Genomic DNA, 23,010 nt, shown 5'->3' on the forward strand with positions numbered 1-23,010 from the left:
TGGGAACTCAGCACAGGGATGGTGGGAACCTCTCATAATGGGCACAGCGGGTTTAAACTCAGACCCAGGAACTCAGCACAGGGATGGTGGGAACCCCTCATAATGGGCACAACGGGTTTAAACTCAGACCCGGGAACTCAGCACAGGGATGGTGGGAGCCCCTCATAATGATAAATTCATCATAACAAACATTCGTAATTGTTACGAAAAGTTAACGAACCTAACAAAAATTCATATGAATCCAAATAGAATTTCATACACGAATTACGAAATACAAATTAATTCTAAAACGGAACAGAAAAAAACTAATTTATTGACGGCGCACATGTCTAGTAATCAATAAACGTATTTTATTTTTCTGTGCTTTTACCCGCAATTTTTAAGATGGTGGTCTTATTATCTGATCTGGTGGTTCTTATTATTTTAACCACTACAGTGTTATCTTATAATATTCACATTTTGAAAATAGATGGGACTCCCCCTTTAATGACATTAATTTCACGGTGGAGATCTTTTCCTATTATAGCGAGTGGAAAGCGGAGACAGGAAGGGTGTGATTGTACTGACAGAAAGTGATAACACAAATGGGGAGGAAGGGATGTCAGACGCAGAGAGGAAGTGATGTAAAGGCAGGAAGTGATACATAGACTGGAAGTTTTGTGAACAGGAAGTGATGTAGAGGTCCAAAAAAGGAAGTTTTGGGTGAGAGGTGACTTATGAGGAAGTAGAGAGAAGACGTTGGATCTGGCAGCAGAGGAGGTAATAAGATATTATTTTATATTTACACCCAGTAACCCCCCAGTCATGTCCGTCCTCTTTTTTCTTTCTTCCTCGCGTCTTTTTTTCTAAAACAGATAGTGATATACACACACAAATGCACGTATACTGTATATTAGAATCAATTAAAGATGAGCTCCGGCGCGTTCGCACACTCCACATGCAGAGCCCGCCAGGAAGTCAGCGCTGCGCTAATGAAAGGCAGTGAGACATTGTCCCGATGCGCGGCTGCAGAGATCGGGAAATGTCTCACTTCCTGTGATTAGCGCAGCGCATTGCCAACTTCCTGGCGGGCTCCGCACGTAGGCTCAACGAAGACGCCGGAGCTCATCCTTACAATTGTAGCGGTCACCTACTTTCATGTAGGTGAGCTTAAATGACAAAGTACGGTTTCAGGTAAATTTAGGCAGGCTTGCATTATTCTTCCAGGCCTGTTTGTTTATTTTGAGAACTGGGAGTGTCAGTGTAGTGCAGGGTGTGGCCACCTGTGTTTAGACCCAGAGATGCCTCCTCTTGCTTTCAGTGGAAATGGTTCTGGAAGAGAGGTTGGAGTTGGGATCTGAGTGACAGGCAGCTTATGTGTGAGTTCTGGCCAATCATTAATTTGTTTGGCAGGAGGAGGGGCCCCATGTGGGGTCACATGCTGCTGGGGAGTTCCAGAAAGGGAGAGATCAGAGAGAGGGCCCCCGGCGGGGAGCCAAGCAGAGTCCCCCCCTCCCTACGGGGAAGGAGGGGGGGACCAGGCCACATGGAGGAGAGGAGTCCTTGACAACGCACAGCATGTAGTCGCTGGTGTCGCTGGACGCCCCTGCAGCGTGCCAGATTGGAGAGAAGGGCTGGAGAAACCATTACAGAAGAAGTAGCAACTAAGCGGAAGACAACTGGGCGATCGATTGTTTGTGACTGGCACATGAACTGTTGATCAAGTGAGTGAAAGCCCAAGGTAAGGGTACTACCAGAGGCTGAGGGATGTTGATACGCAAGTCAGTGAGACAGGTGGTGATGGCCTGTGACTTTGGGTTTAACAATGCCCTGGGATTCCAATCAGTCAGGCGGGAGGAATTATTAAGAGTAATCTCTTCCTTAGCTCAAAGTCTTTGCATGAGAAAGCAAAGGTAAGATTATAAAGCAGCAAAAGAGCATCTCAGAAAACCCTTCTCCTATCCCAGTTCATGTTACACCAATAAAAGCAAGAGAAAATTACAATATGGACTGTTTCTATTTCTATGGGCTAGATAGTAGATGTGATGTACAGACAGAAAACACAAATTGCAGCTCCTTCGAGCTTCGTGCGCTACATGGAGGTCCCACCGAGATATCTGTTTCATATTTGAGCACTAGCCATCTCCCATAGCAACGGAGTCTGCGTTTCAGTAACTGTTGCCAAGATAGTTTGCAGTATAATAGTGCCTGCCACCAGGTGTCGCTGGGGAGGACTTTGAAAATGTGCAGCTACAGTTCCTCGCGCGCTGAACCAACAAGTGGGGGGTGGAGCCACGCCCCAGAGGAAAAGTTTGTCAGCGTTCAGCGTGCAACGTGCCAGACCGAAAAGGTGGAGGAAGATGGTGGAAGATGTTGGAAGTACACCCGTCATGCAGCGGTTACCTGAGTTGCAGGACCGGGTTCTGATCGATACCGGTGTTCGTTTGGAGCTCACCGGAGGACTGGCACTAGGAGTGATTGAAGGAGTGGAGAGACTTTGCATGTTGTGTCCCGGATGTCGGAGGCCTACGGTTGGAGTCGCCGCCTGAGCTCGGTGTGGGCAATGCAGGTGACTCGGAAGGCCGGAGAGGGTCGTATGTTGCCTGCTGCAGCAGTGGAGGAGCTCCCGCCTGATTCGGCTGAATTGGAGCCACCGGAGGATCAGGTAGGATCTAATGGGGGAGCCTGTGGCCTGGCTGGGGACCCAGGGACTGCCAGAGTTAGTGTACAGTCTTTGGAGGAAACCCCTGAGGAGCCGGCTGGCAATAAGTCCTTTGTTATACCTGTCCGGAAGGAGCCTAGTTTACAGGAGGGGGATCCCTTGGGTGAGCCGGAACAGGGTGAACAGAGGCCGGGCTGTAGATTGGGGGTCACCGCAAGTTCTGGAGAAATATGGATCTATGGACAATTTATTTGAGTGGTCATCCCCTGAAGAGGTTGAATCTAATGATGAGGAGGAATGGTTCTTAGAGAGTTCTACCTCAGTGGAAGCTTCTACGGGAGTGTCAGAGAAATCACTGAACACATCTAAAACCCCAGTACCCCCTTTCAATGTCTCAGCTACTGTCCTTCCTACTAGGGCAGCCACGTACCAACAGTGGGTCAGTAGAGCTTCTGACTCATGCGTTTTGCCTGGCCGAGGAAAAGCTAAAGATTTACCTAGATTTTCGAGGTTTCAGAGGGAAGTTCAAAGAAAAGTTGCTCAGGTGTTGGGCCTGGATTACCCTTATGTTCCTGAGTGGATCATGGAGATTGTTGAGAATTCCCGGGAAGCATGGGAAGATGACCTTGTTTGGGACTATCTTCATGTTCCTAAACCTAAGCGGACACCTGATAGTGAAGTCTGGGTCCGATTCAAAGACATTCACCATGAATGGAGACTTGGGAGAGCAATTCACAAAAACAAGGTTGGTGTTGGTGGTAAAGGCAGGAGAAAACACCCGCAGTTATTCCATCTCAGTGAGAGGACAAGGGGACAATCGCAAAAGGTTACCTGACCCCAGGACTGCTGGAGAGGTAGTCACAAGTGTGCTTTAATACCCATATTGACTGCAGGACGGCAGATGGGTTAGGGTGGGTTTTCCCAAAAATTGTCTGTTCAGCAGGAGACTCACATTCAGGGTGCCTAACAAGGACAAAGTTATGGACACTAGAATGTGCTGTCTCTGCTAAATCCCTTTGCCACAAGTACTTTTAAAAGGACTCCTGTTTAGGAGCCAAACAGAAAGTTTATTTGCCAACGGGCAGATGTATTCATTCGCTGAGCATGTCTGTTTAGGGTGCGCTCTGCAGGAGGTCTGCTAGACTCCTTTTGAGGGAGCGACGATCCTGACAGAAACATACATGCCATAAAAGAAAAAATTTTGTACATTTGATTGATTACCCAAAAGAGGATGATAACCCCCTCTGTTTGGTAATGTGTAGTTAGTAGTAGTTAGAAATGATTTGTGTTTTCTTTTAGGTGAATTGAAGATGTGACGGCTGTCTATCTTACAGATGAAGGCCTGTGGTAAGCAGAGTATTCCTCCTTCAGGGGCAATGCTCTGGTTCTGCTTGTATGGAATGTTAGCTGTAGGGATCTACAGTTAGGCCATGTAAATTGTATAAGAAAATATGTTGTGTTGGTATTGTCGCCAAATCGCCCCCTCTGCTCCTCCCAGGACCTCCTGCTCTCTAGCTCCCTTGTTACCTCCTCCCATGCTCGCCTTCAGGACTTCTCCAGAGCCTCTCCCATCCTCTGGAATTCCCTGCCCCTGTATGTCCGATCAGCCCCTACCCTGTCCACCTTTAGGAGATCCCTGAAAACTCATTTATTCAGGGAAGCCTATCCCACACCCACATAACTGTCCCTGAGCCACCCCCATCAAATCATTCTTTGCAGCTATTACCTTTTGTACCACCACCCCCTCCCTTTAGAATGTAAGCTCTACGAGCAGGGCCCTCCTGTACCTTTTTGTATTGAACTGTACTGTAATTGTGTTGTCCCCCTTATACATTGTAAAGCGCTGCGTAAACTGTTGGCGCTATATAAATCTCGTATAATAATAATAATATTGTGTACAGTGATATTGATGTTATTCAAGTTTATTTCCTTTTTTTTCCCCCATCCCATTTGATGTAATGAGATGCTCTTTCCTCTTTAAAATTAGGGAGGTACCCTAAATTCATTCCCCACAACTGGGGACAGTTGTGATTTAAGTGGGGGGGGGTATATGTAGCGGTCACCTACTTTTATGTAGGTGAGCTTTCTGAGCTTAAATGACAAAGTACGGTTTCAGGTAAATTTAGGCAGGCTTGCATTATTCTTCCAGGCCTGTTTGTTTATTTTGAGAACTGGGAGTGTCGGTGTGGTGCAGGGTGTGGCCACCTGTGCTTGGACCCAGAGATGCCTCCTCTTGCTTTCAGTGGAAATGGTTCTGAAAGAGAGGTTGGAGTTGGGATCTGAGTGACAGGCAGCTCATGTGTGAGTTCTGGCCAATCATTAATTTGTTTGGTAGGAGGCGGGACTCCCATATAAGCTGGGGTCACATGCTGCTGGGGAGTTCCAGAAAGAGAGAGATCAGAGAGGGGGCCCCCCGGCGAGGAGCCAAGCAGAGCCCCCCCCTCCCTACGGGGAAGGAGGGGGGGGGGCCCAGGCCACATGGAGGAGAGGAGTCAGTGACACTGCACAGCATGTAGTCGCTGGACGCCTCTGCGAAGAAGGGAGCGTGCCAGATTGGAGAGAAGGGATGGAGAAACCATTACAGAAGAAGTAGCAACTAAGCGGAAGACAACTGGGCGATCGATTGTTTGTGAGTGGCACATGGACTGTTGATCAAGTGAGTGAAAGCCCAAGGTAAGGGTACTACCAGAGGCTGAGGGATGTTGGTACGTAAGTCAGTAAGACAGGTGACGATGGCCTGTGACTTTGGGTTCAACAATGCCCCGGGATTCCAATCATTTAGGCGGGAGGAATTATTCAGAGTACTCTCTTCCTTAGCTCAACTTGGAAGTACTGTACAGACGGGAAGTAGTGGTCAAAAGGCAGTGGTAGAGCTCAGAGCACAAATAGAGATACAGATTGTTCTAAAAAGGTCTACGGGTGAAGAAGTTATTCAGAGTGACTCTTTACTATGTATTCTCTAGTAAATCTACCCAAGTCTATATGCAAAGAGTTATTCAGAGTGGTTCCTTGCTATTCGTTTCATTGTTCTCAAGGACCAGACTACTCCTGTCTTCCCAACGCAAAGTTATTCAGAATGACTCCTATCCCAGTTCATGTTACACCAATAAAAGCAAGAGAAAATTACAATATGGACTGTTTCTATTTCTATGGGCTGCGATTGGCTAGATGGTAGATGTGATTTACGGATAGAACACACAAATTGCAGCTCCTTTGGGGGTCGTGCGCTACACAATCAATATAGAAATATTACCTGTATACTGTATAGAACCATATATTCCATTATGGAGTATGATGTCTCCATGAATAGATCTTCTTGCTAACTTAAATATAGTATAAAATATTTAAAAGATTATTGAAAACCACACACACACACATTAAGATTTTTATTTGATGCATATTCAAAATTTGGGGTATTGTAGTTTTTTTTTTATTTTTCAAGCACTTGTGGTTTTCATGTTGATTACCGTATATTTGGTATTTATTAACGCAACACACACACAAAACCTCCCTCACTTTTGGATGGAGGGTTTTCAATGAACCTCTCTACTTAACTATAAGTTATAATGAGCAGCGAGGGCGCTATATGATCTGTCTAGAGAGATCAGAGTCTTATATGGATCACATGATCTCATCAATGAGGATGGATGAGGACCTGAGTCACATGACTGAGAGGAAACGAACCACCTCCAGTCTGGACCATTTCTGACCTTTCTCTCCTACGTGTACAAATCATACTTTTTTGCTAGAAAATGACTTAAAACCCCCAAACGTTATACATTTTGTAAGCATCATTACCAGACTCCCTGATAGGACAGGAGAGCCCGGTAAAGGCTGGCGGGTGGCGGAAAACACTCAGATCACTATTTTAGGGAATCGCCAGCACTAAAAAAATGATATCTCAATTATTGCTGTAGCGATGACTGAGATATAACCGCTCTCGTCCAAGGAAATATATATACATTCAGTGGATGGGAAGTGGCTAAAGTAGAATTTCATGTAATGACTACCTAGTCTTAAAATACTCCCTCCCCCCCTCCAAACACCTATATTAACTATCCTGGGTAGAAGAAATGTATATACTTACCCGCTGACAGGAGCGGTTGTGGGAATTCTGGGACATTTTCCAGTAACAGACAAGGGATGTGTCTCTTCCATTGGTAGACTAGTATGATGATTAATTGTTGTGAGCAGCAAAGACAGTTTATGTGTCATCATATATTGATAACAATAAACGAGAAGCTGTCTGTACCACAATGAGAAAACATATCATCATACTCCAGATAATTTTCAATATATTATCACTCTACAGAGAGGGGCATGTTGTATAGCTCACATGACCAGATCAATGAGAATGGAAAAGGACTCAAGTCACATAACCGAGAGAATAATAAACTTCACCCTGGAGATCATCTACCTGCTGACCGGAGAGGTGAGGAGGATTCTGGGAGGTCACATGACATCACTCTTATCTCTATGAATAAAACACAGACCTGACCGGGGAGGTGAGGAGGATTCTGGGAGGTCACATGACATCACTCTTATCTCTATTAATAAAACACAGACCTGACCGGAGAGGTGAGGAGGATTATGGGGGGTCACATGACATCACTCTTATCTCTATTAATAAAACACAGACCTGACCGGGGAGGTGAGGAGGATTCTGGGAGGTCACATGACATCACTCTTATCTCTATTAATAAAACACAGACCTGACCGGAGGGGTGGGGAGATTTTTATGAGGGTCATGCGACATAAAGTGTTCCTCTTGTAAAACAGAGTTTTCCTCCGGTGAAGTCTGGTGATCAGGTAACCATCACAGTGCCTTCAACTCACACCTTGACACCTAAGAGAAATAATGAAAAGAAGATTCTGGAAGTAACTAGCAAGATCATTGAGCTGCTGACAGGAGAGGTGAGTGGTGCCGGGAATTCTGGGACATTATCCAGTAACAGACAAGGGATGTGTCTGGATGGTGACTGTATCATTGTGTGTGTCAGGTTCCTATAAGGTGTCAGGATGTCACTGTCTATTTCTCCATGGAGGAGTGGGAGTATTTAGAAGGACACAAGGATCTCTACAAGGACATCATGATGGAGAATCAGCCGCCCCTCACATCACCGGGTAAGGGGAGACATTATTGTAAAGGAGAGAGCAGTACGGAGGGTCCACCTAGATCCCCCATCATCTGATAAACACATAGAAACAATGTATTCAGTCAGTGTGTGTGTTTCCTACAGATGGATCCAGTAATGAGAACCCACCAGAGAGATCTCCCCGTCCTCTGTATTCCCGGGATTCCACACAGGAAGATCACACCATCCCTCACCTTCACCAGGTAGATGGGACTGAACAACTAGAACTCAAATATGTTGTAGAATTCTACACTTTGAGATAACATTCTTCTATGTCATCTCTTGTCTCCTTTTACAAATTCTACCCATCTTATCTGTGCTTTAGGGTGAAGAACTGAAAGGCATCAAAGTTAAAGTGGAAAAAGAAGACATGTTTGGGGACCAGCAGTCTATAGAAGAAGGAGGTCCTCTGTATTCCTGTGATTCCACACAGGAAGATCACACCATCCCTCACCATCATCAGGTAGGTGGAACGGAGCAACTAATACTCAAATACGTTGTAGAATTCTATGCTTTGAGATAACATTCTTGTATGTCATCTCTTGTCTCCTTTTACAAATCTTACCCATCTTATTTGCACTTTAGGGTGAAGAACTGAAAGACATAAAAGTTGAAGATAAAGTCGAAAAAGAAGAGATGTTTGGGGATCAGCAGTCTATGGAGGAGAGAGGTCCTTTGTATTCCTGGGATTCCACACAGGAAGGTCACACCATCCCTCACCATCATCAGGTAGGTGGGACGGAGCAACTAGAACGCAAATGAAAATGTTTAGGTGTTTTAAATAAGCCTTGCTGGAGGTAAATGTTTTTTTTTGCATGTGTGCGCTGTAATATTTTCTTCTACTGTACGGTCTTATGGCTGCACCATCTTTAATGCATCTTTAAGGGTGTGCCCCACAAATATCTTGTTTGTCTATTGTATGGATTCTGACCAAATCCTCTTGAGTGAGGAGCACCCCACTCCCTTATTAAGTACTTCTCATTAGTTTCCACTTGTGTCATGGGTGGAGACCTCAAGATTCTCCCATTTAGAAGAGTGTATTGCTCTCATGGTTCAGAGAAGCAGGATCTCCCAATCTATGGATAGTGTAGGACCCACCAATCATGGGGTACTTTGTCGCAGTAAGTGGACTTAGCACCATATAGCAATATGGTGTGACCAAATCCCCATAGTTTTGATAATGTTTTTTTGAAAATGTATAGGTGTTTTAAATGAGCCTTGCTGGAGGTAAATGTTTTATTTGCATGTGTGCGCTGTAATATTTTCTAGAACTCAAATACATTGTAGAATTCCACGCTTTGAGATAACATTCTTCTATGTTATCTCTTGTCTCCTTTTACAACACCTATCCATCATATTTGTGCTTTAGGGTGAAGAACTGAAAGGCATCAAAGTTAAAGTGGAAAAAGAAGAGATGTTTGGGGATCAGCAGTCTATAGAGGTGAGAGGTCCTCTGTATTCCCGTGATTCCACACAAGAAGATAAAACCATCCCTCACCATTATCAGGTAGGTGGGACGGAGCAACTAGAACTCAAATACGTTGTAGAAGTCTATGCTTTGAGATAACATTCTTCTATGTCATCTCTTGTCTCCTTTTACAAATCCTATCCATCTTATTTGTGCTTTAGGGTCAAGAACTGAAAGGCATCAAAGTTGAAGTTAAAGTGGAAAAAGAAGAGATGTTTGGGGATCAGCAGTCTATGGAGGAGAGAGGTCCTCTGTGTTCCCGGGATTCCACACAGGAAGGTCACACCATCCCTCACCATCATCAGGTAGGTGGGACGGAGCAACTAGAACTCAAATACGTTATAGAATTCTATGCTTTGAGATAACATTCTTGTATGTCATCTCTTGTCTTCTTTTACAAATCCTATCCATCTTATTTGTGCTTTAGGGTGAAGAACTGAAAGACATTAAAGTGGAAAAAGAAGAGATGTTTGGGGATCAGCAGTCTGTGGAGAAGGGAAGTCCTCTGTATTCCCAGGATTACACACAGGAGGATCACACCATCCCTCACCATCATCAGGTAGATGGGAATGAGCATGTAGACCTAAATATGTATTCTTAGCTATGAGATGACGTTCTTCTATGTAGTTTTTTCTTTTAATCCTTATGTCTACATCTGAATTTCTAGCTCCTTTAAGCACTTCACTCTCAAGTTTAGCTTTAATAGATGTTTTCTATCATTTTGGGGTTTAGGGTGAAGAACAGATTCATATAAAAGCTGAGGTTAAAGAAGAAGAAGTGAAGACCTATGTGGGGGGTGATCAGCCGTCCACGGAGGAGGTCGGGATGATTATGAAAAGTGAACAGGATGAAATTTCTCTACCTATCGACACAAGTAAGTAACATACACTATGGAAGAAACAGGTCACACTCTCATTTTACTCCTGAATATTAGGATTCACAAAGCTCCATTCACATTGTGTTATCTACCACTTTAAGAAATGCGGTAAAATACGGCTCAGTGTTTTTCAACATTTTTTTTGGCATTCACAAAAAAAGCTACGAAAATGCCACATGTGCTATTTTATGAAGTGATGCAGTATTTTAGTGGTGAAAGCTTGCAGTAATTTAATTCCAGTGGTAGCCGGCCTCCTTAACAACCGGTAGTATTTAGGAGTGGGTGGCAGCCGTGTCCTTAAGAATCGATGAGTCATCAGCTGACAGCGGGCTTCCCCTGCCGACAGCTGAATGTGAACAAAAGCGTGAGGGTCCCCTTCCCAATCCATACCAAGTTCTTCGGGTCTGGTATGGATTTTGAGGGGAACCTCACACCAAGATTAAAAAAGGTAAACGTGTGGGGCCACCCTCCCATGATTCATACCAGATCCTTATCTGGCAGGTCAGAAAAGTGTGTGTGTGTGTGGGAGGGGGGGTGAGCACCCATCCTCCTGAACCATACTAGGCCACATGCCCTCAATATGGGGAGATGTGGACAAGAGCCTCTATATGATCCATATATGGGTTCATATATGATCTGCAAATTTATAATTTTAAATCTAGGGAAATCCAGGAAATCCAATGTAGTAATTAACCACTTCAGCTCCGGAAGATTTTACCCCCTTCCTAACCCGAGCACTTTTTACAATTTGGCACTACGTAGTTTTAACTGACAATTGCGCGGTCGTGCAATGCTGTACCCAAACAAAATTTACGTCCTTTTTTCTCCCACAAATAGAGCTTTCTTTTGGTGGTATTTGATCACCTCTGCGTTTTTTATTTTTTGCGTTATAAACAAAAAAAATCGTCAATTTAAAAAAAAAAAACATTTTTTACTTTTTGCTATAATAAATATCCCCAAAAATGTTTTTAAAAAACAAATTTCTTCATCAGTTTAGGCCAATATATATTCTTCTACATATTTTTGGCAAAAAAAAATCACAATAAGAGTATATTGATTGGTTTTCACAAAAGTTATATCCTCTACAAACTATGGGAAAGATTTATTGCAATTTTTTAATTATTATTATTTTTTACTAGTAATGGCGGCGATCTGTGATTTTTAAGGGTACTACGACAATGCGATGGACAGATCGGACACTTTTGACACACTTTTGGGACCATTGACATTTACACAGTGATCAGAGCTATAAATATGCACCGATCACTGTGTAAATGTCACTAGAGAAGGGGTTAACACTAGGGGGCGATCAAGGGGTTAAATGTGTGTTCCCTAGGTGTGTTCTAACTCTGAGGGGTTTGGACTGACTGGGGGAGGAGACATATTGTTGTTCCTACTTAGTAGGAACAAACAATATGTCTCCTTTCCTCTGACAGAACAGGAATTTGTGTGTTTACACACACAAATCCCCGTGCTGGCCCTCGTGCATGCGATCGCGCCCGCTGGCCACACGCATTGGGTCCCCCGTGCGTGCCCTCTGGCGGCTCCTAAAGGAAACTCCGGTACGGGGTTTCGCGCAGCGTTGCCATTGTGCCGCAGTAAATATGCGTGAGCCGATCGGGAACCGGTTAACCACTAATGCATTTTAGCTAATGAAGACTCAGTAAAAGCTTTTTATTATTATAGAATTTGCAGATAGATGGACTCAGTGTGGACACTTTTCCGATTGAATTTGGAGGGAGAACTGGAGTCCAGCTGTGAAATTGACCGATTCCACTGACATGGAGTTGGAGCTTAAAATCGAGTTCTTTTTGAACTATTGACTTTTTTTATGTTTTTAAATTTCTTTCCAACAGATGGAGGTGATGTCAAGAAGACCTCGGAGAGACCTCTTCTATTATTAATATGTTATGGCAACACAGAAGCTAATGCCATCCCACAGGATCCTCCAAGAATAAATCCAAATACACAAAATTTACATCACAGACCTTCCTGTCCGGAGACATCAATGGATCCCTCTGATCAGGGGGAATCTTCTCATCAATCACATTCAATGATTGCAAATATCCATGTAAGATCTCACACTGAAGATCGATCAACAGATCCTTCTATTCCCAAGAAATCTTCCTTACTCTATGAAGGGGATCACAAAGGTGAGAATCTATTCTCGTATTCAGAGTGCGGGAAATCTGTCGCTCAGAAAACCTTGAGCAACACCAGAAATTTCACACGGGTTAAAAGTTATAAAAAAAAACAGCTTGGGGGCCCCTTTCCAATCCACATCAGGTCCTTCAGGTCTGGTATGGATTTTAACACCAAAATTAAAAGAAAAACCATACCAAACCCTTATCCGAGCATGCAGCCCAGCAGGTTAGAAAAGGGGGGATGAGCGAACACCCCCCCCCCCCAACCATATCAGGCCACATGCCCTCAATGGGGGGGTGCTTTGAGGCATCTTCTCCCCATATTATTATATGAGAACAAGAGGATCTGCAGGTGGGGGGATCTTATCGGAATCTGGAAGTTCCCTTTAACAAAGAGGCCCTCAGATCTCGGCCCTCCCCATGTGAATGGGTATGGGGTACTACTCATTCACCAAAAAAGTGTTTAAAATGTAAATAAAAGGCAGACAGTTTTTTACAAGTCCTTTATTTTAAAAAAAATGTTCCCCCAATGTAGATCCATCGTCAATCATAGGGAACGCAGCCACCGCCGACCCAAAAAAATGAAAGGTCCACACTTGATGCTGGCTCCCGCTAAATCACTGGGTGGTTCCACTCCTCTAGTTTTTTTTAGTGGCGGTAGACAGTCAGATGGCGGGAGTCAGCATGGGGTGCGGATCTTTTTTTTTTTTTCTTCTTTTTTTTTTTTGAAAGGTCCATCTCTATTCCTAAATATAACGTCATGTTTCCACAAAATAATTTAGTGTCTTTATTACTCCCCATAGCCACAAATAAATGTTACCCAGTTTGTCTTAGTTGTTTTTGGTATTTCATATCCTTTAACTGGTTTGTTTTCATATTTTTTTGCTACAATTGTACCCAGTTCCGTACTAGATCTCTGTGGAACTGTTGACTGCTAGACCAACGTGACTCGTCTATTAACCCTTTGCCGACCACCTCACATATGAGTATACAGTGGGGATGGAAAGTATTCAGACCCCCTTAAATTTTTCACTCTTTGTTATATTCCAGCCATTTGCCAAAATCATTTAAGTTATTTTTTTTCCTCATTAATGTACACAGCACCCCATATTGACAGAAAAACACAGAATTGTTGACATTTTTGCAGATTTATTAAAAAAGAAAAACTGAAATATCACATGGTCCTAAGTATTCAGACCCTTTGCTGTGACACTCATATATTTAACTCAGGTGCTGTCCATTTCTTCTGATCATCCTTGAGATGGTTCTACACCTTCATTTGAGTCCAGCTGTGTTTGATTATACTGATTGGACTTGATTAGGAAAGCCACACACCTGTCTATATAAGACCTTACAGCTCACAGTGCATGTCAGAGCAAATGAGAATCATGAGGTCAAAGGAACTGCCTGAAGAGCTCAGAGACAGAATTGTGGCAAGGCACAGATCTGGCCAAGGTTACAAAAAATTTCTGCTGCACTTAAGGTTCCTAAGAGCACAGTGGCCTCCATAATCCTTAAATGGAAGACGTTTGAGACAACCAGAACCCTTCCTAGAGCTGGCCGTCCGGCCAAACAGCTGTCGGGGGGAGAAGAGCCTTGGTGAGAGAGGTAAAGAAGAACCCAAAGATCACTATGGCTGAGCTCCAGAGATGCAGTCGGGAGATGGGAGAAAGTTGTAGAAAGTCAACCATCACTGCAGCCCTCCACCAGTCGGGGCTTTATGGCAGAGTGGCCCGACGGAAGCCTCTCCTCAGTGCAAGACACATGAAAGCCTGCATGGATTTTTGCTAAAATACACCTGAAGGACTCCAATATGGTGAGAAATAAGATTCTCTGGTCTGATGAGACCAAGATAGAACTTTTTGGCCTTAATTCTAAGCGGTATGTGTGGAGAAAACCAGGCACTGCTCATTACCTGTCCAATACAGTCACAACAGTGAAGCATGGTGGTGGCAGCATCATGCTGTGGGGGGGGGTTTCAGCTGCAGGGACAGGACAACTGGTTGCAATCGAGGGAAAGATGAATGTGGCCAGGTACAGGGATATCCTGGACGAAAAAAAACTTTCTCCAGAGTGCTCAGGACCTCAGACTGGGCTGAAGGTTTACATTCCAACAAGACAATGACCCTAAGCACACAGCTAAAATAATGAAGGAGTGGCTTCACAACAACTCTGTGACTGATCTTGAATGGCCCAGCCAGAGCCCTGACTTAAACCCAATTGAGCATCTCTGGAGAGACCTAAAAATGGCCGTCCACCAACGTTTACCATCCAAACTGACAGAACTGGAGAGGATCTGCAAGGAGGAATGGCAGAGGATCCCCAAATCCAGGTGTGAAAAACTTGTTGCATCTGTCCCAAAAAGACTCATGGCTGTATTAGATCAAAAGGGGGCTTCTACTAAATACTGAGCAAAGGGTCTGAATACTTAGGACCATGTGATATTTCAGTATTTCTTTTTTAATAAATCTGCAAAAATGTCATCAATTCTGTGGTTTTATGTCAATATGGGGTGCTGTGTGTACATTAATGAGGAAAATAAAATGAACTTAAAGCGAAGGTTCACACAAAAATTGAACCTCGGCTTTTCGGAACCCTCCCCCCCTCCGGTGTCACATTTGGCACCTTTCAGGGGGGAGGGGGGTGCAGATACCTGTCTAAGACAGGTATTTGCACCCACTTCCAGCATAGACTCCCATGGGAGTCTATGCCTCTTCCCGTCCCCACCGCGCTGTCTGCTGGGACACACACGGGTCCCAGAGACAGCGGGGACCAGTTAGGAAGTGCAGCGCGACTCGCGCATGCGCAGTAGGGAACCGGGAAGTGAAGCCGCAGCGCTTCAAATCCTGATTCCCTTACAGAGAATGGCGGCGGCAGCACCCGAGGGACGATTCGGTCTCGGGTGCCGACATCACCGGACCCTGGGACAGGTGAGTGTCCTTATTTTAAAAGTCAGCAGCTGCAGTATTTGTAGCTGCTGACTTTTACATTTTTTTTTCCCGCGGGACTCCCTCTTTAAATGATTTTAGCAAATGGCTGCAATATAACAAAGAGTGAAAAATTTAATGGGGTCTGAATACTTTCCGTCCCCACTGTAGCGGCAGAGCCTCAATCCTGGGCTGGATCGCGTAGCTAGTACATGAATCCAGCACCTCCGGGCAGAAGGCGAGCAAGCTGCGCCGTGATTAGTCGCCGCACAAGGCGACCAGCGGGCACAGGCCGATTATTAACCACCGGCACCCGCTGATCGGCCAGGAGCAAAATCAGGAAATAGCTCAGTCGAAGTAAACAATATAGAGCTCTGTCCCGTCAGCAGGGTGTTGTAATATGTTGGCCGATTTATGTAGGATATTGTATTACAGTACCATATTGACCAGGAATTCAGTTGAGTTGTCCAAGCCAACTCAATTTTAACATATCAAAGGAACAGCTGATGAGGATGTGTTAATCTTATCCAAGTCTACCTAGGTATGAGGCATGGCCTGCTAACCTAATTGAACAAATTTTAAAGGGTACATTGTTTACATACCCGAGGATGATAAAGGACCATAGAAGAAGTATTTATTGATGGTAATTAGACATGAGGGGGTAACAATAAGATCAAAGAGTATTTTGGGTTGACCTAACAAAACCCCCCCCTCCTAGTGTACTAGTATTTCAGGGGGGACGATTCAAGCTGGCTATCAGTCTTTTCATTCTCCATGAAGGTGACAGAAGGAACTGGGTTCTCTGAAGGTGCCTGTCACCTATTTTATATTTAATCTGTTGGATTTTGTCATCTGTAGCAATTATCTTATGGACTTTGTTCTGTCTGAAGTTTTAATAAATGCATTTCTCTGGAAGAATCGGGTTGCTGCGGGAAATTACTCACATTATAATAATAACTAAATAATAAATATCTACCCACCATACTACTTCACCACACAGGGATGTGCCGGTTTTTGTTTCCCTGCATAAAAACCGGCACATTTCTTAGTAAAAGCACCTCGTCGTAAATCCACCAAGGACTGTTAGGCACACATATAACCTTTTGATCGCCCCTGATGTTTAACCCTTCCCAGCCAGTGTCTTTAGTACAGTGCATATTTTTAGTACTGATCACTGTATTAGTGTCAGACTGCCCTCATACTATCACGGTCCCGCTATATGTCGCTAAACACCGCCCATTACGGTTATCAAAAAAAATAGAATAAAAATTCCAGTATATATCCCATACTTTGTAGACACTATAACGTTCACCTAAACCAATCAATGTTGGTTATCAAAAATTGGGATTTAAAAAAAAAAAAAATGTAGCAGAATATTGGCCTAAATGTATGAAGAAATTGAAAACCTTTTACACTTTTTTTATTGGATATGTTTAATAGCAGAAAGTAAAAACTACATATGTGTGTACAGTGTTGCATGACCGCGCAATTGTCGGTTTGGGTAGCGCAGTGTCAAAAAGCAAAAAATGGCCTTGTCATGAAGGGGGGTAAATCTTCCGGAGGCCAAGTGGTTAATGACATTTTTTAAAAAAGTTTTCATACTGGAGTCCACATATATGATCTGCAAATGAATGTAATGAAAAGCAAGCAGCACTCGTAAATCAGCCACTTGTTGATAAAAGCTGTAACTAAATACAGTGGTGGTGATAAAGAATAGACTTAAATAAACAGTTCTAATGTGAAATCATTCTTGTGCCCATCAAATTCCGCCACTTGTGCCCATCAAATGCCGCCACATGTGCCCATCATATGCGGCCACTTGTGCCCAACAAATGTCACCACTGTGCCCCCCTGCCCGCTGTCTGCACTTACCCCATCATGTTGGCAGGTCAGGCAGCGGGTGACAGCGGCAAGCTGTGGGACGGCTCCTGTGTCCTCCATGCTGTCCTCCATGCGTCTCTTCTCGTTCTGCTAGGCGTCCAATAGGGGCACCTGTGCCTTCAGCCAATCAGGTGACGGGTATCAGACCCGCGCTGCCTGATTGGTGTAGAGGTGGTTCAGTGTTAGAAAAGCGAATGAGTGATTGCTTTTCTAACACATTTGGGTGGACTGTGAGCGCAATGCTCTGCACCATGAGTCCACCTTTTTTGAAGCCTATTAGAGGCTATGGCTCTAATCAGGTGCTTAAAAAAAATACCCCTGCTGCTGGAATTCAGGCGGCCTGCGTCCAGAAAGGGGACGGACGCCTGAATAGGGGGTGGCAGCGGCGGCCATGGATAGATTCAGGCAATGCCTGAATCTATCCATTATTCAAAGAGGGGGTGGCGTGACGGAGGGGGCGGCGCCCCCGTGCGCCCTTAATGGACGCACCGCCACTGACCAGCACTGTATTTAGTTACAGCTTTTATCAACAAGTGGTTGATTTACGAGTGCTGCTTGCTTTTCATTACATTTATTTCTGTTCAGATCTTATTTTGAGGATTCCTTCAGCAGCTGCCCACAGACTGTTTTTTATCATTGATTATACTTATTGGTCATGTTTTAATTAATGTCCATTTCTACTGCTTACTGACTTACTTGGCTGTGTGGGCCCCCCCTTGGCACTTATTTATTCATGATCTGCAAATTCTTTATAATTTAAAATCCAATCAAATCCAAGCAATCCGATGTAGTAATAAACCTCAAATGCACTTTAGCTAATGAAGACTTAGTCCTAGCTTTTTACAAATACTTTTTTTAACGATAAATGTACTCGGTGTGAACACTTTTTCGACTAAATTTGGAGGGAGAACAGGAGCCCAGCTGTGAGATCGACCGATTCCACTTATTCCACTGACGAGGAGCTTAAAATGTTGTTATTTTTGAACTATTGACTTCTTTTTTTACATTTTTACATTTTCTTTCCAACAGGTGGATGTGATGTCAGGAATTCCTCGGAGAGACATCTTCTATTATCTGATTGTAAGTCAGAAGATAATGTCATCACACAGGATCCTCCAGGAGGAAATCCAAATACACAAAATATACATCACAGACCTTCCTGTCCGGAGACATCAATGGATCCCTCTGATCAGGGGGAATCTTCTCATCAATCACATACTAGGATTGTAAATATCCATGTAAGATCTCACACTGCAGATCGATCAACAGATCCTTCTAATCCTGAGGAATCTTCCTCACCCCATGAAGAAGATCACCGAGGTGACAATCTATTCTCGTATTTAGAGTGTGGGAAATCTGTCAATCCGAATGTAAACCTTGTGCAATACCAGAAATCTCACACAGGTAAGCGTCCTCATTCATGTTCAGAGTGCGGAAGATCTTTCACTCGTAGAAGAGGCCTTGCTAACCATAAGAGACTTCACACGGGAGAGCGTCTTCATTCATGTTCAGAGTGCGGGAAATTATTCCTTAACAAAAAAGGGCTTGTTAACCATCAGAAAGTTCACACGGGTGAACGTCCTTATTCATGTTCAGAGTGCGGGAAATCTTTCATTCTTAAACACAGTCTTATTCAGCATCAGAAAATTCACACACCGCGTCCTTCTTATTCTTGTTCAGAGTGCGGGAAATCATTCATTCAAAAAAGATCACTTGTTATCCATCAGAGAGTTCACACGGGTGAGCGTCCTTATTCATGTTCACAGTGCGGAAAATCTTTCACTCAGAAACAAAGTTTTGTTAAACATCAGAGAATTCACACTGGTGAGCATCCTTACTCATGTTCAGAGTGCGGGAAATCATTTGATAGGAAATATGAACTTATCCAACACCAGAAAATACAGTGTAGTGTGGATGGTGGGAGCTGTTGGAGAATGTAGTGTGGATGGTGGAGGAGATCTGTCGGAGAATGTAGTGTGGATGATGGAGGAGAGCTGTCGGAGAATGTAGTGTGGATGGTGGGAGGAGATCTGTCGGAGAATGTAGTGTGGATGGTGGAGGAGAGCTGTCGGAGAATGTAGTGTGGATGATGGAGGAGAGCTGTCGGAGAATGTAGTGTGGATGGTGGGAGGAGATCTGTCGGAGAATGTAGTGTGGATGGTGGAGGAGAGCTGTCGGAGAATGTAGTGTGGATGGTGGGAGGAGAGCTGTCGGGGAATGTAGTGTGGATGGTGGAGTTGATCTGTCGGAGAATGTAGTGTGGATGGTGGAGGAGAGCTGTCGGAGAATGTAGTGTGGATGGTGGAGGAGAGATGTCGGAGAATGTAGTGTGGATGGTGGAGGAGATCTGTCGGAGAATGTAGTGTGGATGGTGGAGGAGAGCTGTTGGAGAATGTAGTGTGGATGGTGGGAGGAGATCTGTCGGAGAATGTAGTGTGGATGGTGGGAGGAGAGATGTCGGAGAATGTAGTGTGGATGGTGGGAGGAGATCTATCAGAGAATGTAGTGTGGATGGTGGGAGGAGAGCTGTCGGAGAATGTAGTCTGGATGGTGGAGGAGATCTATCAGAGAATGTAGTGTGGATGGTGGAGAGCTGTCGGAGAATGTAGTCTGGATGGTGGAGGAGATCTATCAGAGAATGTAGTGTGGATGATGGAGGAGAGCTGTCGGAGAATGTAGTGTGGATAGTGGGAGGAGATCTATCAGAGAATGTAGTGTGGATGGTGGAGGAGAACTGTCGGAGAATGTAGTGTGGATGGTGGAGGAGAGCTGTAGGAGAATGTAGTGTGGATGGTGGAGGAGAGCTGTCGGAGAATGTAGTGGGGATGGTGGAGAGCTGTCGGAGAATGTATTGTGGATGGTGGAGGAGAGCTGTCGGAGAATGTAGTGTGGATGGTGGAGGAGATCTATCGGAGAATGTAGTGTGGATGGTGGGAGCTGTCGGAGAATGTATTGTGGATGGTGGAGGAGAGCTGTCGGAGAATGTAGTGTGGATGGTGGAGGAGAACTGTTGGAGAATGTAGTGTGGATGGTGGGAGCTGTCGGAGAATGTAGTGTGGATGGTGGAGGAGATCTGTCAGAGAATGTAGTGTGGATGGTGGAGGAGATCTGTCGGAGAATGTAGTGTGGATGGTGGAGGAGATCTGTCGGAGAATGTAGTGTGGATGGTGGGAGGAGAGCTGTCAGAGAATGTAGTGTGGATGGTGGAGGAGATCTGTCGGAGAATGTAGTGTGGATGGTGGAGGAGATCTGTCGGAGAATGTAGTGTGGATGGTGGAGGAGATCTGTCGGAGAATGTAGTGTGGATGGTGGAGGAGATCTGTCAGAGAATGTAGTGTGGATGGTGGAGGAGATCTGTCGGAGAATGTAGTGTGGATGGTGGAGGAGATCTGTCGGAGAATGTAGTGTGGATGGTGGAGGAGATCTGTCGGAGAATGTAGTGTGGATGGTGGAGGAGATCTGTCGGAGAATGTAGTGTGGATGGTGGAGGAGATCTGTCGGAGAATGTAGTGTGGATGGTGGGAGGAGAGCTGTCGGAGAATGTAGTGTGGATGGGAGGAGAGCTGTCGGAGAATGTAGTGTGAATGGTGGGAGGAGATCTATCAGAGAATGTAGTGTGGATGGTGGAGGAGCGCTGTCGGAGAATGTAGTCTGGATGGTGGAGGAGATCTATCAGAGACTGTAGTGTGGATGGTGGAGGAGAGCTGTCGGAGAATATAGTGTGGATGGTGGAGGAGAGCTGTAGGAGAATGGAGTGTGGATGGTGGAGGAGAGCTGTCGGAGAATGTAGTGTGGATGGTGGGGGAGATCTGTCGGAGAATGTAGTGTGGATGGTGGAGGACAGCTGTCGGAGAATGTAGTGTGGATGGTGGAGGAGATCTGTCGGAGAATGTAGTGTGGATGGTGGAGGAGATCTGTCGGAGAATGTAGTGTGGATGGTGGAGGAGATCTGTCGGAGAATGTAGTGTGGATGGTGGAGGAGAGCTGTCGGAGAATGTAGTGTGGATGGTGGAGGAGATCTGTCGGAGAATGTAGTGAGGGCGAGATGCAAGGAAAATAAAAAACAGAATTTTAGCTGGCACATGATTGGATGATAATATTAGCAGAGCTTCCACTCATTTCAGATCTACCCCTCAGATTTACAGCGACTGCGCTTCCAAATGCACTTTCAGTGCAATTTCAAGTGCACTTTGTATTTGTAGTATGCACTTGCAGTGCAAAGTGGATTTGCCTTTCGTAAATAACCCCCCGTGTTTGGTGAGGATGTAGATACTAATAATAAAGGAATGTTCCTACCAGCGTGCCACTTTGAGAACTTTTCTGCATTGCAGTGTAAAACTCCAGAAAATACTGGATCTGGTAAGAGCTGCATATGCTGTAGTAGTACATTCATTTCTGGTGATAGAATTCTCCAGCACTGTAGGTCGGGCTAATTACTCAGATCTGGTCTCTACGCACTGAACACTGTCAGGAAACACATGGTAGAATCCCAGACCAAACAGAAAATTCCATTATCTTTTGATAAAAATGGGAAAATATATTATCCACCAAATAGAGCAACTATAGAAGAATAATTTACAGTGATGTCAAATCTGTAGGTTTACAATGAAGGGGCATGAACGATATTCATGTACAAGTACTGTGTATATAGATAACCATTTGAAAACGCTGTTAAAAATATAATATTTTTATACAATTAATGTGTGTATTTTTATAAATTTTTGCATCAATTACCGTTTGTTTTTCATTCTTTTTTTTTTTTGCCATAATTATAAATATGGATGAGCCAAACGTACCTTTGTATGATTTAGCACAGGTTCAGCGAATGTTACTGAAGTTTGCATTCTGTAGCCGAACCTTATACAGTATCTCACAAAAGTAAGTACACCCCTCACATTTTTGTAAATATTTTATTCTATCTTTTCCTGTGACAACACTGAAGAAATGACACTGTTACAATGTAAAGTAGTGAGTGTACAGCTTGTATAACAGTGTAAATTTGCTGTCCCCTCAAAATAACTCAACACACAGCCATTAATGTCTAAACCGCTGGCAACAAAAGTGAGTACACCCCTAAGTGAAAATCTCCAAATTGGGCCCAATTAGCCATTTGTCTTCCCCGGTGTCATGCGACTCCTTAGTGTTACAAGGTCCCAGGTGTGAATGGGGAAATGGGAAATTTGGGAAATAGAAGTATGAGTGCTGCCAGCATTTCTGCAGGGGTTGAAGGGGTGGGGGGTCAGCCTGTCAGTGCTCAGACCATATGCTGCACACTGCATCAAATTGGTCTGCATGTCTGTTGTCCCAGAAGATGATGCCCAAGAGAGCACGCAAACATATCTCTGAAGACAAGCAGACTAAGGACATGGATTACTGGAACCATGTCCTGTGGTCTGATGAGACCAAGATAAACGTATTTGGTTCAGATGGTGTCAAGCTTGTGTGGCGGCAACCAGGTGAGGAGTACAAAGACAAGTGTGTCTTGCCTACAGTCAAGCATGGTGGTGGGAGTGTCATGGTCTGGGGCTGCATGAGTGCTGCCAGCACTGGAGAACTACAGATCATTGAGGGAACCATGAATGCCAACATTTACTATGACACGCTGAAGCAGAGCATGATCCCCTCCCCTCGGAGACTGGGCCGCAGGGCTGTATTCCAACTTGGTAACAACCCTAAACACACCTTCAAGATGGTCACTGCCTTGCTAAAGAAGCTGAGGGTAAAGGTAATGGACTGGCCAAGCATGTCTCCAGACCACCTAAACCCTATTGAGCATCTGTGGGACCTCCTCAAATGGAAGGTGGAGGAGCGCAAGGTCTCTAACATCCACCAGCTCCGTCCATTGTCAACCTGTGAAGCTCTGGTGAACTCCATACCCAAGAGGGTTAAGGCAGTTCTGGAAAATAATGGTGGCCACACAAAATATTGACACTTTGG

The 23,010-nt window shown here is 44.5% G+C and overlaps 1 protein-coding gene across 1 annotated transcript; it reads left to right on the forward strand.

The window, feature by feature from the left end:
• The first annotated feature begins 645 nt into the window (after nt 1–645).
• Nucleotides 646–21,755, forward strand: LOC141105030 (uncharacterized). The gene is made up of 13 exons (XM_073594821.1): nt 646–759; nt 6,954–7,073; nt 7,421–7,555; nt 7,642–7,765; nt 7,882–7,979; nt 8,102–8,239; nt 8,362–8,505; nt 9,146–9,283; nt 9,406–9,549; nt 9,672–9,803; nt 9,977–10,118; nt 11,978–12,274; nt 18,103–21,755. Exons 2-13 carry the CDS (start codon nt 6,978–6,980, stop codon nt 19,011–19,013), a joined length of 2,499 nt encoding a protein of 832 aa, XP_073450922.1. The 5' UTR covers nt 646–759; nt 6,954–6,977; the 3' UTR covers nt 19,014–21,755.
• The last annotated feature ends 1,255 nt before the right edge of the window (nt 21,756–23,010 follow it).

Source organism: Aquarana catesbeiana, linkage group LG08, assembly GCF_042186555.1.
Source record: "Aquarana catesbeiana isolate 2022-GZ linkage group LG08, ASM4218655v1, whole genome shotgun sequence".
In the NCBI taxonomy this organism is placed as follows: Eukaryota; Metazoa; Chordata; class Amphibia; order Anura; family Ranidae; genus Aquarana; species Aquarana catesbeiana.

What these genes read in the sequence shown, in the direction of transcription:
- LOC141105030 (XM_073594821.1), top strand. Translation starts at nt 6,978, where the DNA reads ATGACCAGATCAATGAGAATGGAAAAGGACTCAAGTCACATAACCGAG. An exon ending in TTGAGCTGCTGACAGGAGAG is followed by an intron (nt 7,556 to 7,641) that starts GTGAGTGGTGCC and finishes TGTGTGTGTCAG; the next exon opens with GTTCCTATAAGGTGTCAGGA. An exon ending in CCATCCCTCACCATCATCAG is followed by an intron (nt 9,550 to 9,671) that starts GTAGGTGGGACG and finishes TTTGTGCTTTAG; the next exon opens with GGTGAAGAACTGAAAGACAT.